At 42.0% G+C, this 17,243-nt stretch overlaps 2 protein-coding genes across 2 annotated transcripts; one reads left to right on the top strand and one right to left on the bottom strand.

Annotated features, from left to right (window-relative positions):
* Window positions 1-3,654: 3,654 nt before the first annotated feature.
* On the top strand, window positions 3,655-15,485 carry LOC134217028 (homeobox protein Hox-D5-like). Its single transcript, XM_062695783.1, has 3 exons — window positions 3,655-4,312; window positions 15,057-15,205; window positions 15,272-15,485. Exons 1-3 carry the CDS (start codon window positions 3,655-3,657, stop codon window positions 15,455-15,457), a joined length of 993 nt encoding a protein of 330 aa, XP_062551767.1. The 3' UTR covers window positions 15,458-15,485.
* Window positions 15,451-16,931, bottom strand: LOC134217373 (MKI67 FHA domain-interacting nucleolar phosphoprotein). Its single transcript, XM_062696112.1, has 2 exons — window positions 16,739-16,931; window positions 15,451-16,668 (listed from the first exon to the last, which is right to left on the bottom strand). Exons 1-2 carry the CDS (start codon window positions 16,838-16,840, stop codon window positions 15,511-15,513), a joined length of 1,260 nt encoding a protein of 419 aa, XP_062552096.1. The 5' UTR covers window positions 16,841-16,931; the 3' UTR covers window positions 15,451-15,510.
* Between the last annotated feature and the right edge of the window lie 312 nt (window positions 16,932-17,243).

Below are 17,243 nucleotides of genomic sequence, written 5' to 3' on the forward strand. Positions count from 1 at the left end.
TGGACAAGGGCTGCCCCAGTGTGTGACGTCACAGCCCTTAACATTTCCATTGAAATCGTGACATGCTCGTTTGGAGACACGTTTGACAGTTCGTTTGGAGACAGAGGATTTATCTTCGCTGATCTATATATTCCACTATCTATAGTCCACAGTGTACGGATATCGGTTCATGGAATCTAAATCCGTACACCTATTTAATGACTTGATATCTTTATTTCGCCTCAAATAAAATATGCAATGGCACTTCAAATTGCTTTACCTTACCACTAATGAACCCACGTTGATTGCCAGCGATTATATACTTCGTTTTACTAGTATTGATCGTGAGTCCAATCCTCGCTGTCTCCCTCTTAAAAGGCACAAAAGCCTCTTCCACGGCACGACGATCAATCCCGATAATATCGATATCGTTTGCAAATCCCTGGAGCATATGCGATCTTGTGATAATGGTACCGCTTCTTTGCACACCAGCTCTCCTAATCGCTCCACGAGCGCTATATTGAACAGTAGATTCAAGAGTGCATAACCCGGCTTTAATCAATCTAAGGTTACACTTGATTTCGATCCGTCCAACGTTATATGAATCAGCCGTATAAGTTTCGCCGGAAAATCATGTTCAAGCATAATTTGCCATAATTCATTTCGTTTCACTGAATCGTACGCCGCCTTGAAATCAATAAACAGATGATGTGTCTGCAATTTATCAACGATTTCTCTCTCCATCTCTCATTACCACTTCTCGTACTGTTGTACTCACCTATCCATGGATCGACTCCCATAGATCGTTGATGTTGTCGGTAACGATGATTGCACTTATCCGTTCGTCGAGCTTCTGGCGGTACTCAGCCGATACTCCTTCCGCCGACAGTCGCTGGATATTGTAACGCATCGTTCGCTGTGATCTTTCGTTCGATGCAGTTGACAACCGTGATCGATTTTTACTGACAACGAGGTAGTGATCAGAGTCAATGTTCGGACCTCTGAATGTCCGCACATCGATAACATCCGAGAAATGGCGCCCATCCACCAGAACATGGTCTATCTGGTTGCAAGTTTCATCATTTGGGTGTCTCCAGGCGTGCTTTCGGATGTTCTTTCTTGCAAAGTAGGTGCTATTGATTGCCATCCCTCTGACAGCAGCAAAATTTACTAGCCGTATGCCATTGTCATTGGTAGCGGAGTGAAGTCTTTCCCTACAGATTATGGGTATCCCCGTATCCTTAACACACAGATTCGTTCGCTAATGGGTTTCCACCGCATCACTCGCTTCATCTGCTTGCCCATCACTACGAAACCAACTCCATGCTCTGCTTTTCTGCAGCCGCTGTGATAGATGTTCTACTTGAATCTTGAATGCAGTGTTGGTCGGGGGTCCACGTCTCGGAATTCACGTTCGGCCATCGGACTTCTTGAATAACGGCCACGTTCACTCCAACCTTCTGCAGTTCACGAGTCAGAATGTTCACTCGTCCAGGTTCAATTAGGGTCCTGACATTACAGGTACCGAGTTTCCATAGTTTCATAGTCCTTATTTCGTTGCCGGGTCGGTTGCCAAAAATAACGTTCCTTTTTCTTCTATCTCCATTTTTCGTGGTATTTGAGAGGCTTCAGTAAGCTACCTTACCGGGGTCGCGTTACCTACATCGCGCTGGTGGGGCTGCCACCTTAGGTATGATAGCTGACGCGATACAGCACTTCGTTGATCAACCGCTGGGTACCAGGCAGACGCTTTTTGAGCCGCACCTCTTGGTGAACAGACGCTCGAGGCGTACCTTTTCACTCTAGCTGATGTCAGAAGGACAACAATGCCCAGGCTGCACTACCAGCTAAGTACACAACCTTTAGCTGGCGGTCTTTTGTCATCGGACGGCCCGTGGAAGCGTGAGATAGTAACTTCTGGGGACCAGAGCTCTGTTGGGCGCTCCTTCCTTGATGTCAACCCACAATTTTACAGCATCATTATAATAATGTGCACATAATTCAGTGAAGTTAAATTCAATTCTCGGCACGTATTCGCGCATTTACGGCTGTCGAAGATATATTCGAGTTCAACGGGCCAACTATACCTACGTAAATCGGGTTAAACGATTGTTAAACTAGTAATAAGTTTTTATTTCTATTAGGACTATTTGTCAGATAGACCATCTCAAATACAAATACTAATAGGTAGTTCAGTAAATTACGAACCAGTGATTCAGTTTGTTACCAAAAAAGTTAAATCTGAGAATTGAATCTACACTTGAAACGAAAATGTTCACCAACACTATGGAAACGCCACGCAATTGATTTGAAATGTATTCTCAATAATTGCACAACTTAATAACAAATGTAGTGAAGTGATGTGCATTTTGTAATTGCATGACAGTTTTTCATCCTAGTCGGCAATATGATAATCTATCGGAAATATAAGAATAAAATAGTTAAGAGCACTGCACATAGCATTTACGTTTGCTTTGCGTTTGACACATTTCCCATGGGAAAACTGTCAAATGCAACGGAAATGAATCCTATGTGCAGGGCGTGCGGGGCGCTTTACGTTTTCGTCTGTCACTTTTCACGTGCCACGTTTGTTTTTTCAAATATTCATCCAAATTCTAAGGCTAACTATGTATCCCGATACCACAGAGGGGGAAGGGGGTTGCCTGAAGTGTGACAATCCATACAACATTTTTAAATGATTCATACAAAAAGTTTGACATAGGGGGGAGGGGAGTTGAAAATGGAAATCGTACCATTCTGTTCAATATCCGGATTTCGATGCCGTAAATTATCAGTAACACCTTTTATTAGAATCGCTCTAAATTCCCTATTCTGCTACATAATCTTAATAAAAAATGTGAATATAAGCATTTCCGAATATTTCTAATGAAGCAAGGTAGCATCCTAACTACTTAATTAAAACTTGTTGCCCAAACCTTGTGATTGAGCTGAATAAACAGGAAAATATCAACCTAACTCGCTATGTTATTCTAAAAACTATGTAACTCAATACGACATTCGCTTCGTAGCGAGGCTGTTCCCATGTAATGATGTGTTGACAGTGTCGAAAAAACGAAGAACGCAAACATCCCTGATACTTACCATTTGGTCATACATCGAGTGTTCCTATTCAAAAAATCCTCCTTAAAATAGCATTATCATCTTTTCCACAAAGTCTCCATCGCCACGCCAAGCGCATGTATGAACACAAAGAACTAAAGATTGCTAATTAATGTGATAATTATCGGGTTCGGCGTGGACAAAACAGCGGCCATTATAAATTTCGAATATATTCTCAATCTTATATAACATGTTCTCCTCTGGCAGCATCCGAAACAAGAGCAAATTTTAATCTGCAATAAATTAATCCATCATCAAAGTGCTTCTGACTTGCGCTGCGTAAGCACCAGCAAGTCCATGTGCTCTCGGGCTCACAGCAAGCAGGGACAGAGAAACGCCTACTCGAACCGTGCTGGTTGCTGATTGGTTGATCTTCCTCCACTTAGTTGCTATGCTTTGTGGTCGGATGCACTGCATACTCTGCGTTAGAACGGCTTCCGAAGCGATCAGTTCTTGCAACATACTTTTCTCTATTCGTTCGATGTACTTCAACAGCATCGGTCATATTATAGTTTCTATCTTTCTACTTAGTGAACGTATATTTTCAAAAGTGCAATGTTTACACCGTTTTGTAAAATAGAAACACGTGACCATTACGTTCCCGCCACAACACCGGAATTTCAGGCAAACAGAATTCCCTTGGATGGGGGCCAAGCAGATGGATACCTTGAAACTTGCGCAATAACGGGCAGCTTCGAGAGGGTCAGCACCATTTATAATAATGTTTATTGTGCAAAAAGTGTTCCATACTATGGTGGAGATGCGTTCCCAAATTATTGGATTAAAAATCACACAACGGGAGATTCGTCGGGATATTCCGATCCACAGCACTTTATCAATTCGTCAGATGATCGAAGATATTCGGCAGGTCCTATTGCGACTCAGTACTCCTACGAGCCGCATTGTGCTCAACAAGTGAACGGTAGTGATATAGAATTATGCCAATACAGCGTCGGTAATGGATATCAAGATGCAACTGTTGTATGTGGGGTCAATGGATGTTTGTACGATGGGCTCGAAACCGTGGTGTTTAATGATTCAAACAATGGTGCACAATGTGAGGCATATAGGAACAGGATCAGTGATAGCGGATCACGGTGTAGTGGCGAACCGGAAGCGACTAATGAGAGTAGCTTTTTTGATGAATATGGCGAAAGTAGAGAAAATTCAAGTTTAGAAACAGAAGCCGGCGTTACTCAACACACATCATCAGGTAATAATGGGATACTCTCAACAAATGAGCAATACTGAGTTATTCTAGGAAGTATTTACCAAAAGATGATTTAGAAGTTATAAGTGAGCAAAAAAAATTGTGTTGAAAACAATATACATAATTGTTTACAACAAATAAACACATAACGTCGAATATGGCATGATATACACATAATTCTGGCTTTATTTTCATTGCCTAGTTTAACGTCCCAAAACTATTTCCGTGCCAAAACGCCTTTCCGGTATAGTATCATAATTACCGTGTTTGAGATGGCCATAACAGAGCTAGACCTAAAATTATTTAGGTTAGACAAAAAACTTTCAAAATAAGAGACAAAAAGGTAGGACAATCCGAAATTTTGATGACTAAAACTTCTCAAAACGACGCTTGCAGAGTTCCCTCCAATATATTATGTAATGCAAAAGGAAGCTATTTAAAAATTATTTACCTATCTGGAATATTAGATCCCCAAGTTGTAAGCTTTGTTCAAAATCTATTGAACAGAAAAATTCAAAATTTTAGCGTTTCACCTGTTTTAAGATCGTGTGAATCAACAATATTAAAATCAGTTCCACGCATTCTGATCTTGTGATCCTGCTTTGAATAAAGATGATTTGTTAAATATATCATGCAATTGTGGTGCGAAATTTATTTCGGTTTCCGACAGCTAACCCCCAGATCCGGACAGCGGATGTGTTGTTAAACTTACTTTCAATTGTTTCTAAGGTATCAGAAAGTCATAGAAATAAGCAGAAATAAATATGAATAACCTATTCAGATTACGCCATTTATCATATTAATGATCGTGTAAAATATTAGAAAGATAATTGAATGTTTGGAAATTAGCATCATGATATTTATTATAAATGCTGTAATCTGAATAAGCTGTAAAATAACTTTGGAAAACGTAGGAATTTTTATAGGGATGTAATAAATGTAACTGGAGGGTCAAATAAGCTCTGTTAACCCATTTTTTCAACCCTATTCGCTGAGTGATAATTTCAGTTGTTTGTTTGCAGATTTGCCTTCACCAAAAAAAACATTTTAATATCTACAGCTCTATATAAATAAAGAATGCTACTCTTCTAAATGATGTCACTACTCATGTGACAGAAACTTGATCATATATGAACATGGTGCAATAATGTCCGATACTAGGGAACACTTTGCTGAAACGTAAAATTTTTCACCAAAATTCACCAACAAACATTCTTAAAATACGTGTCAAAATGCTTATATATGGTTTGTATGAAACATCAGTGATCATATTTTGTGTATTTGTTATACCAGTAATTACCCGGACAGTTAGAGGGGTTTTCGTTAAATGGCTTGTGTCCAGCACTGACGGATCTTCCCCTACAACACGTGGTGCGTTGTTCTCCTGCTGCCTTAAAAGCGTTTTTCCTCATGAGTTTTCTAGCAACAAACTAGCTATCACCCCGTTTTTTAAATGTGAATATAATACAATGGCATGATAAAAAGTATCTTGACGTCAAAGTTCACTCATCTTATTATTATTTCATATTATTTCAAATACCTCGTAAATGGACGTAATCTTATTCAGGCAACGGATGATGGCCGTCCCTCTGGCAGCAGCGAAATTGACTATCCGTAGGTCGTTGTCATTAGTAGCGGATTGAAGGCTTTTCCTACCAATTTTAGGACAGAAAAAGTCCTCTCTACCGATCTGACCGTTAGCGCCCATAACAATTAAGACATTCATAAAACGTGTCTGTCGAAATCTCTGGTTGTTCCAGAAGGAGACAACGGACATGAAAGGTGGTCATGCTCCGTACCGGAAGCGTGGTGGGTGGTTATGGGCTTGCTCACGGGGTTGCTCCTTCCTTCAGCTGCTGTCCCGACGCGCTTACCAAAGCCAAATTACGGAAGCGGGTGGCGCGGTGGGAGGTTGAGCTTGCTCACGCATAGGCGTAAAAGAGTTCCAGTCTAGGGAGAGTTGCATAGCAAAAAGAGTTTTCATAGTTCATGTTGCTTAACATTTACATTACAAAATTTGCGATGAAATTAACAGATTTTTAATAAGGCTGGCATCAACACGTTGTGTCTACTTTCAGATCATGCACCGTCGTGCGGCTTCTTTTGACAAATTGGGGGCTGTAGTATTCATAGTTTATGTTATATTGGTTAAACAAAAATTGTAATGTATTGATTTGAGGTGATTGTATAGTTTAGATACAAACTCAATTAATATAAATTATATGTTTTGTTAGCCCCAATGATCCATAAAATATCTACTTGAGTATGAGTGACATCGTAGCATGCGACGTTGATTGCTCGTTCGACAGAAGTTTGATCTTCAGTTTGTTGACTATTTTAGACACGGAATGTCGCACCGCTATTCAATGGCGGATTCGTCCAACCATTTCGGCTGGGATACGACAGGGGCTACTTTGGACAATTTGAAACAAGAATTACAACGAAAACTACTATCAAATTGCCATTATCACCTTTCGGGTGTTTTGTTGACAACTTTCTGTTTCAAATTTGGTATTCAAATTGGTAATCAAAATTTCAAAGTAACCCCCGAAGTCAAATAAAGCCCCGCACGACGGTACCTAACTAATTGACCTTTCCCGTTGTGTGGTATGAATCAGTCTATTACATTCTGAAGTGCAAGGACATTGAGCTGTGTTGGGTGATTCTCTGTTGGAGTCAAAGCTACATATTTGGCGATCCTGCCAGGAGCACAAGCACCCAGCGCAAGCTCGCGGTGCACTATGGGGAATCAGGTGGCCGAAAATAAAAAAATCGACTTTCTCTGATTCGTAATTCAAGTTGACCTACTAAATGCTAATGCTTTGGAGCATTAAACCCCAGCATATCAGCACTCTAAGCCATATGGTTATCAAGATATAGGCATTAGAGCCAGACACTTTTTAGTTCTTGAAAAATCAATGCATTATTCAACTGTCAATATCTTCGGCTACAGTAGCTCTTTTCCAACTCTTGAAAAAGTTTCTGAAAGCTTGTTTCATGGACTTGCGAAGAACGGGTTAGTTATGGGAAGTTATGGGAAAATAGGTAGTGAAACATCCGAAAATAACCCGAAGAAAAAAAAAAAATTTTTTCATACAAAAAGTTCCATACAAAAAAAGTTTCTCAAAGTTTCGCTTAGCGACTACCACTACGACTTTCTTTGGACCTCCCAGAAGGCATTAAAACAAATTCCAGCTGCTTATGGCTGCAAATCTGCGATTCCGATCACTTTTTCAAAAAAAAGTCATTAATTTTGAAACATTAAATGTAATTATTCTCATAATACACGGCAGACTGTGATGGGCTGGATACAAATCCCATGCGTATGACAAAAGAGCATCAAGAACAGTTAAAATAGAGATAGTAGATAACACGAAAAGTGTCGTAGGCTTCGTGGTAGGCCGTGTACACGATAGCTTATGCAGCTATATGATACTCCATTTGGCGTAGGCTCACCAAGAGGAGGCAACTCATTATCTATCAAGTATCAAGCAAATAAATATGAAAAAAAAAAACAATATACTCTTAAGGGTTACGAAAATACTCTCGGCTTCATTTGAAATTATTTCATAAAAAGTAAAATTTTGATATTAATTAAAATCCAATATGTGAATACAAGAAGCAAAAATGTCTGTACCTAAGGACATCTTTCGATAATTATTGGTATGTACCTAGGTGAAATAAATAAACAGAACATTTATGAATGTCTATCTGAGTGCATAGTGAGCTGTGATTGCGAAGGTAAATCGTGTGAAGTGTTTGTACTTATTATTTGGTGAATCATGAATTATAGGCAACTCATTGAAGTATTTAGAGCTCACGAGGGACGTCAGGTAGATCGCGTTGAAAAAGCTTTGGAATATATCTGCCAAAGCTTCGCTGTGGATAAACAAAAAAGGCAAGGTACCCGGCAGAACGTGGAACGTTATAGACGGAAGCGGAGACAGCAGACCCGCCTTTTTCAGGAGAAGAAACGCCGCCTGGAAGAAGCGGAGTGCGAGGAGATGGAACAGCTGTGCCGTTCTCAAGATACACGCAAGTTCTATCAGAAGCTCAACGCATCCCGCAAAGGCTTCGTGCCGCGAGCCGAAATGTGCCGGGATACGGATGGGAGCATCTTGACGGACGAACGTGTGGTGATCGAAAGGTGGAAGCAGCACTACGAGGAACATCTGAATGGCGCTGAGAGTACAGGCAGTGAAAGTCAAGGCAGCGGAGGAGATGACTTCGTCAGTTCAGCGGACGATGGAAGCCAACCAGCCCCCACCTTGAGGGAAGTTAAGGATGCCATTCAACAGCTAAAGACCAATAAAGCAGCTGGTAAGGATGGTATCGGAGCTGAGCTCATCAAGATGGGTCCGGAAAAGCTGGCCACGTGCCTGCACAAACTGATAGTCAGAATCTGGGAAACCGAACAGCTACCGGAGGAGTGGAAGGAAGGGGTTATATGCCCCATCTACAAGAAAGGCGACAAACTGGAGTGTGAGAACTTTCGAGCGATCACCATCCTTAATGCCGCCTACAAAGTGATATCCCAGATCATCTTCCGTCGTCTGTCACCATTGGTGAACGAGTTCGTGGGAAGTTATCAAGCCGGCTTCGTTGACGGCCGCTCGACAACGGACCAGATCTTTACTGTACGGCAAATCCTTAAAAAATGCCGTGAATACCAGGTCCCAACGCACCATCTGTTCGTTGATTTCAAGGCGGCATACGACAGTATAGACCGCGTAGAGCTATGGAAAATTATGGACGAGAACAGCTTCCCTGGACTGATTAAAGCAACGGTGGATGGTGTGCAAAACTGTGTGAAGATTTCGGGCGAACACTCCAGTTCGTTCGAATCGCGCCGGGGACTAAGACAAGGTGATGTGCCTGTGCCTGTTGTTCAACATTGCGCTAGAAGGTGTCATGCGGAGAGCCGGGTGTAACAGCCGGGGTACGATTTTCAACAGATCCAGTCAATTTATTTGCTTCGCGGATGACATGGACATTGTCGGCCGAACATTTGCAAAGGTGGCAGAACTGTACACCCGCCTGAAACGTGAAGCAACAAAAGTTGGACTGGTGGTGAATGCGTCAAAGACAAAGTACATGCTTGTGGGCGGAACCGAGCGCGACAGGGCCCGCCTGGGAAGCAGTGTTACGATAGACGGGGATACCTTCGAGGTGGTCGAGGAATTCGTCTACCTCGGATCCTTGCTAACGGCTGACAACAACGTTAGTCGTGAAATACGAAGGCGCATCATCTGTGGAAGTCGGGCCTACTACGGGCTCCAGAAGAAACTGCGGTCGAAAATGATTCGCCACCGCACCAAATGTGTCATGTACAAGACGCTTATAAGACCGGTTGTCCTCTACGGACATGAAACATGAACAATGCTCGAGGAGGACTTGCAAGCACTCGGAGTATTCGAGAGACGGGTGCTTAGGACCATCTTTGGCGGTGTGCAAGAAGACGGTGTGTGGCGGCGAAGAATGAACCATGAGCTCGCCCAACTCTACGGCGAACCCAGTATCCAGAAGGTAGCTAAAGCCGGAAGGGTACGATGGGCAGGACATGTTGCAAGAATGCCGGACAGCAACCCTGCAAAGATGGTGTTCGCTTCCGATCCGGCAGGTACGAGACGGCGTGGAGCGCAGCGAGCGAGATGGGCAGACCAGGTGCAGAACGACTTGGCGAGCGTGGGGCGTATCCGAGGATGGAGAGATGCGGCCTCGAACCGTGTATTGTGGCGTCAAATTGTTGATTCAGTGTTATCTGTTTAGATGAAACAAAAAAAGAGTCAACTCCATACAAAATTGAAAAATCTGCATTTGAAATTTGAAAAAAAATGGCAGGCCGCATCCCGGTCCAAAACTTACTTTGACTCATATAATGAGGAATGGCTTGACACAGAATTTGAATTAGAAGAATTTTATCGAATTTTATCGAATCCAAATCTGTTAAGTGAAGCATTAAATGTCAACGAAGAGCTAATTCACCGGTTCTGGAACATTCTGATCGCGATAAACTGCCAAGAGCCAATCAATCCTGAAAAGCTAGACAGTTATTGTAAAGCAACCTACCGGTTATATTTGCAGCTGTATGATTGGTATAAAATTCCTGCTACGGTGCATAAAGTCCTTGCCCATGCTGGGGATATAATTATTCATTCACCAGCACCACTTGGAATGTTGGCTGAAGAAGCAGCTGAGTGTCAACACAAGCACTTAAAAAAGTCGGACTCATCATGCCAGGAAAGCCTCAAGAGAAGAAAATTTACATGACGTTTTCATTCGTGCTATGAACTCGTCGGATCCTTTGATAAGCTCCCTCAACTTAGGTAAGCGACTTCAAAATAAATCTAATCTGGAATATCCTGAAGATGTTCAAAGTTTTTTAGTGACTGAAACTTCTTGCAATACAACAGATTCGAGTACAGAAAAATATACCATAGCAGATATTTTAATCGATCTTGAAGAAATAAATGATGATTTTGTTGAGGATGTTCATGTACATAATGAATAAATAAATGTTGTTGCAGTATACTTATATATCTTGAAGCTTTTATTGCATGGAGTTCGTTTAGCTTTAATAGAGCTTTATATTGTATTCCCTTTATTTGTTTTACGGGTTAAGAGCCTGAACCAATCTGAAAAATCCTACAAAGACAACCTGTTACGTATGTAGATGCAATGGCCTGTATTTGACGGAGTCCTTGTGCAACTTAGAACATCTGTACAACTCAATTCACATAAAAACAGTATACAATTTTCTAGTTTGAACTCTGCAGGTCTGCGCTGCAATAAAATACACATCTATAGACTGCTGTGTACATGAGACATCCGTAGATAAAAGGGATATATTCCATAGAGATCAAAGGTCTGTATTCCAGGGCGTTTGGAGACCTTACACGGAAACAAATGCATACCCACAATCATGAATAAAAAATCATGAAATCATGAATCATGCCAGTTCATGAAATCATGAATATAATTCATGATTTCAGGAACATTATTCATGGTACTACGCAATCTTCAACAGTCGACAAAATGTATAACCGGTTATACTTCGAACACTTCCTTCCCAAGAAGTGAGAACGGCTGAAAGATAGCACGCCGGGCTCTCACTCGGTGTACTCGAGTTCAAAACCCCTGTTGAACTTTTTTTTTATTTTTTCGATCTCCACAACCAAATCGTAACGCATTGGTTGCGTTACGCGAAAATAAATCATGAAATCATGATTTATATTCATGGTGTATTTTCATAAAATGAAAACACGTTGGATTCATGAAATCATGAATTATTTTCTCATTTCCGGAAACGGATTTTTACCCGTGTAGAAGTAATAACGACCTGCAAAACAAGTATTTCACATCTTTTAGACAATAATCTACGATATAAGTGTGAAATATTACAGAAATGAAATGAAAATATTTTCGGCCACCTACTTGTATGGAGCCGCCCCATAGTGCGGTGATGGTGTAAAAGGGATTTTCTTTTACTCATCCGAGCGCGCAAAGGAGTAGTTGTGTGTTTGTTTTCATAGCAGCAGTGCACAGTAGTAAAAATCTAACATCTCTCCATCCTCGAATGCGCCTCACGCTCGCCAAGTCGTTTTGCACCTCAAATTGAGTATGGTGCAATTTGTTATATTGATCAAGTACATCATTGTTGGTCGATGGGTTTGATGCTGAGACTGATCGGGGTGAAGTGGTATAGAGCATAGTTTTGAGGAGGTCGGGCTGGATTGAGGAAATAAAACGCCTGGCCCCATGGATTTGGAATTGTTATTGCTCCCTTTGGGGCCAACATAGACATTCACAGAGTGTTGGCGTATTGGTGTACGTTACTATAGGAACGGAATTTCCAAACAGATGTTATTGTTTGTTTGTTTTTATAATGTGGATTTCAGGTGGATTCAGGAATTGAGTTTGCGACTGGACGTTGCTGTTTGGGATTGCTAAGGTTGTGAATGGTTAAAGTTACTGCATGCAAATTTGTGACTAGTGAAGAATCGATGTGGAGGCTTAATGGATTTGTTGAAGGCGGATCGGGATGACCGCGCAATGAAGTGACGGAAGCGGATCGGGATGACCATGCAATGAAATATAGGAAGCGGATCGAGATGACCGCGCAATGGAATTTAGGAAGCGGATCGGGATGCCCGCGCAATGTAATTTAGGAAGCGGATCGGGATGACCGCGCAATGGAATGTAGGAAGCGGATCGGGATAACCGCGCAATGGAATGTAGGAAGCGGATCGGGATGACCACGCAATGAAATTTAGGAAGCGGATCGAGATGACCGCGCAATGGAATGTAGGAAGCGGATCAGGATGACCACGTAATGGAATGTAGGAAGCGGATCGGGATGACTACGCAATGAAATTTAGGAAGCGGATCGGGATAACCGCGCAATGGAATGTAGGAAGCGGATCGGGATGACCACGCAATGAAATTTAGGAAGTGGATCGAGATGACCGCGCAATGGAATGTAGGAAGCGGATCGGGATGACCGCGCAATGGAATGTAGGAAGCGGATCGGGATGACCGCGCAATTAAATTTAGGAAGCGGATCGGGATGACCGCGCAATGGACTGTAGGAAACGGATCGGGGTGATCGCACGATGAAATTCGGGAAGTGGATCTAGAGGACCGCGCAATGTAATGTAGGCAGCGGATTGGAATGACCGCGTAATTAAATTTAGAAAGCAGATTTGTATGACCAAAGTTAGAAACGGATCGGGGTGACCGTGCTATGAAATCCGCGATGAGGTTTTAGAGGGAGATCTGGGATACCGCGATGTCAACGTAACTTGCGATGGCCACGCAATGAAGTGTTTAGAACAAATAAAAATGATTGTGAATGTGGTCGTGAAAAGCCTAGTAGTTAGAGTGGCTGGTCGTTCTCAATGTGGGCTAACTAGAGCTGGAGCAATGCAGAGTGTGTGGATAGACGAATAGTAATTTCTGCGGTGTGCTGCTGTGAGAACTAAGCAGTGATCTGATTTCAATTCTTGAAATTCGTTCAGATAATTCAAATTACATTTAACTTACTTGTGGGTCATGTGCACACCAATTTATGCAAAGCATCGACTTGGAAGATCTGCATCCTGGACGATACCCAGCTAGCGCCTTAATATGTGCCAGGTTAAATTTCGTTCGACTTCTTTTATTTCTTTATAGAGGCTACTGCCCTCTGGTAACAAGAACGATGGAGCTCGGTGTTTAAGAGCCTATTGTAAGGCTACCAGCATCGTTGATGAATACCCGCAGCCGCTGACTGTCCCATGATGCAGACCATGTTTCACTAGCGTATAGTAGCACAGATTTCACCCATTACTTAAACTTACATAGCAGTCCTTGCCCTCCTTATCCTTGCGCCTATATCGATCTTGGAACCGCCATTTGACGCCATTTGGCTTCCAAGAAGCTTTCAACATTTTTCACTAATTTTCCGGCCACTTTAATGTTGGAAGCGGTCATCGTGTTTGCATTCAACGATTTGGTTTTGTTATCGTTGATGACTAAGCCTGTCGATTAGGAATGTAAGGCAGTTCGTCGATCCTTATCTGCATATCCGATAGCCGTTAAGCTAGACGTGTAACGTTTTCAGCCAAATCGAAATCGTTCAGGTGCTGTCTGATGGTTCGTGGTTTAGATCATGAACAATAACACCGTCGTTTACTGTGCAGCCATAGTGATGATAGGATATATCCTTGTCTCACCAGCTGCGACCCGGTTGACATCGAACAGGTTCCCGTTGTGCATCACTCTGTATGAGAGGGCCCCTTACTTTGCCTGTTGTAGTTAGGTTGATGATTTGCTAACAAACCGTTTTGCGTCTCATTGTGATTAAGTCGGTTGAAAGATTTTTCGAAGTCAATGGGAACCAAATTGGAAGACTCTTGGAATCCGTTGACCGGCTCCAGAATGATAAATAGCGTGATAATTAGGATCTTCCCACATACAACCCGACCTGCTGCCGTCGGAGAGTCGCATCGATCTCCTAGATTCGTTCTGAGATCACTTTGCATGAAACCTTGAAGACAAGCATTATACAGCAGCATGATGCCTCGCCACTTGCCGCATACAGTCGGTCTCAGGTCTGGGCGCTTTCACTGAGATACCATGCGTCCGGTCGTCCGGGAAACTTGTTATGTCCCAGTTATTGCGTAGTAGACGATACAACAGTTGAGAGAATGTTATGGAATCGACGTCTCGTTCCTGGAGCTTTGTTCGATTTCATGCATTGGATGGCTGTTTGGATTGCTAGCAGTGATGAAGCTTCGGTACTAACGCGTGGTATACGCCGGATCATAGGCAGATCATTTCAAGGTTGTGGTGGCCCGGATGACACTTAAAAAAGTTGTTCGAATAACTTGAACCTCCTTTTCAGCAGGCCAATTGAGTCGACCAATAGCTGACCAATCGCGTCTTTCACAGAAATCGTTGCATTCATCTCCGCCCCGGCAAGAGATTCCGCCCAGTATCGCTTGTCCCGTCGACTTGAGTACTAAGTACATGGTGCTTCAACGGCAAATAATAAAAAAAAAACTTAGTTATTCTTTGCAGATGCTACGTTGCAGATCCGTATTGAGCCACTAAATGATTTACGGTGCCATTCTTCTTCTAAGTTAGCATCTCCCAAAACTTTACCACTTATATATAGCAGGGCTATTAAAACATTTAGAATAAGACATGATTTGCATTAACTATCAGACCATGTAACTAACAATATTTTACCATCTCTTTTCAACAGATGCAAGCCTTACGAATCAAGTAGTGTACTCACATGGTCCTGCTGCGCTTAGTGATTCTAAGAAGAAGCAAATCCACGGTAAACCAACAAACTCCAACAAAAACAACGCCAGCAATCGAAAAGAGCGAACGGCTTTCACAAAATCTCAGGTAACTTTCTCGACCTTACAATGTAGGTATGAGACTGCATTAATGATCTCTTCTCCATAATTTTAGGTAAAAGCATTAGAAGCTGAATTCACCCACTCAAATTATCTCACTCGCCTCAGAAGATACGAAATCGCCGTTGCCCTGCATCTTAGCGAACGGCAAGTGAAGGTCTGGTTCCAGAATCGCAGAATGAAGTGGAAACGCATCAAAATCGGAACCTCAGCTACAACCAAAGAAAAGCAATCTTCTTAGACAATCTACATTTTTATTTCAAAAGAAATTATAATATTTATTTAAACTTAACTTTACTTCTTCTTTTTCTTCTTATTGATGTCCTTGGCCTGTGTCTTCTTTACGCTGGGATCTTTCAGTAAAGCCTTGGCGGCATTTATCACAGGACCGGAGATTTTTTTCTGGTCCTTGGATTTCACTTTTTTTGCTTTTTTCGTGATTCCACCAATACTTTTTTTGCTTTTATCGCCCTTTAGCTTAATTGATCGCTTTTTCTGCTGCTCAGGACTTGAATCTGGTTCTGTCTGCAAAACGGGCTCATTTACTTTCCTTGTGACTTTTTTCTTGGATACCGTTTTTTCTGGAGAAGAATCCGTAGAACTTGGTGGCCTTAAAACAAGGGGTCGGTGAGGCTTTTGATTTTTTTTCTTTTCCTTGTCAATGCGAATCTTCGTTTTGTTAGCAAAATCAACAGCAACCAATTTTTTCGATCTTTCGAGTTGATTTTCCTGATCATTGTCCTCGTTTTCATCATCGTCCGACATAGAAACATCCCAATCCGCTGATTCCAACGAGAGAAAACCGGCTTCTTCGTCATCATCGGAGGAATCTTCACTTGATTCGTCAATATCTGCACTTATGTTTTTCTGGTGCTTTTTTGCACGATTTTTAGCTTCTTCTACGTCCTGCTCTGGTTTTTTCAAATCATCTTTACTATAAATTGGAGCAACATCATCTACATTGTAGTCGATTCCCATTTTGGCATATTTTTCCTTCATCTTTTTAAGTTTGCTTAGGGCACGGAGGTTTCGCTTAACAATTTTTGTCTTTGAGACTCTGGAATTGCTTTTAGCAACTTGTTTCTTAAGCCAAAGGTTGTAAGTCGTCGTCTGATTTCCATTACTATCAAAAGCCTTCTCGTACTTACGGGGAATTCGTTTAGCGCCTGCAGGCAAGAGACCGGTTTTTAACAGTTTACCAAACATCAGATAGTTACTCATCGTTTCAGCAGCAATCTGGGCTACTTCTCGGAACATGAATTCAACGTACGCATATCCCCGACTCCGGAGGGTTTTCTTCGATCGGGCTACATGTACCCGAGTGACATTGCCAAACTGGGAGAAGAAAGCCCTTAACTGGTTCTCGAAAAAGCCATGGGGCAAATGTTTGACATAGATTATGCCCTTCTCATTCCGTTCGGTAATGGCTTTTTTCGCTGTTCGTTTGTTGCTCTGAAAATGGTCCCGGGAGTAACGCATTAGAGGTTATAACCATCACTGCAAAACACACTTCAGTACTTACCCGATTTGATAAAATTAATGGTTTTTTCGTTATCCCTTCCGATTTTCCAGGTTTCGCTTTATTTCTCTTGGCCACAGCAGGCATTTTAGCTATTTTTTTCATTAAATTTACTCAGGAAGAACTGAAATTTCATAACACGTTTAACACCTTCAATATTTTGTTTACAAAGTGACAAAATCAGACCGCATGTATGAAAAAAAAGAGGAAAAGAGATATGTCGATGACGTTTAGACTAATGGAGTACTAGAGCGGAACACGTTGAAATTATTGGACACTCATAAAAAATGCGCTCCGTGCTATCCATTCACTATTGCGACATTTACTCCTATTTAGACTTAGGTGCCCGCCAGAGTAGCCGCGACGTGCGATGCGACGCGACGCGACTCACGTAAAAGAATAACAATCATTATCAACAGGCTGTCAAATTGCACTGTCGCGTCGCGTCGCATCGCACGTCGCGTTTACTCTGGCTTCGCCCTGCTTTGGTCCGATTCGTGAATTAAAA

The sequence above is a fragment of the Armigeres subalbatus genome, chromosome 2, assembly GCF_024139115.2.
Source record: "Armigeres subalbatus isolate Guangzhou_Male chromosome 2, GZ_Asu_2, whole genome shotgun sequence".
In the NCBI taxonomy this organism is placed as follows: domain Eukaryota; kingdom Metazoa; phylum Arthropoda; class Insecta; order Diptera; family Culicidae; genus Armigeres; species Armigeres subalbatus.

What these genes read in the sequence shown, in the direction of transcription:
- LOC134217028 (XM_062695783.1), top strand. Translation starts at nt 3,655, where the DNA reads ATGTTTACACCGTTTTGTAAAATAGAAACACGTGACCATTACGTTCCC. An exon ending in TACTCAACACACATCATCAG is followed by an intron (nt 4,313 to 15,056) that starts GTAATAATGGGA and finishes TCTTTTCAACAG; the next exon opens with ATGCAAGCCTTACGAATCAA. An exon ending in CGGCTTTCACAAAATCTCAG is followed by an intron (nt 15,206 to 15,271) that starts GTAACTTTCTCG and finishes CCATAATTTTAG; the next exon opens with GTAAAAGCATTAGAAGCTGA.
- LOC134217373 (XM_062696112.1), bottom strand. Translation starts at nt 16,840, where the DNA reads ATGAAAAAAATAGCTAAAATGCCTGCTGTGGCCAAGAGAAATAAAGCG. An exon ending in CATTAATTTTATCAAATCGG is followed by an intron (nt 16,669 to 16,738) that starts GTAAGTACTGAA and finishes GACCATTTTCAG; the next exon opens with AGCAACAAACGAACAGCGAA.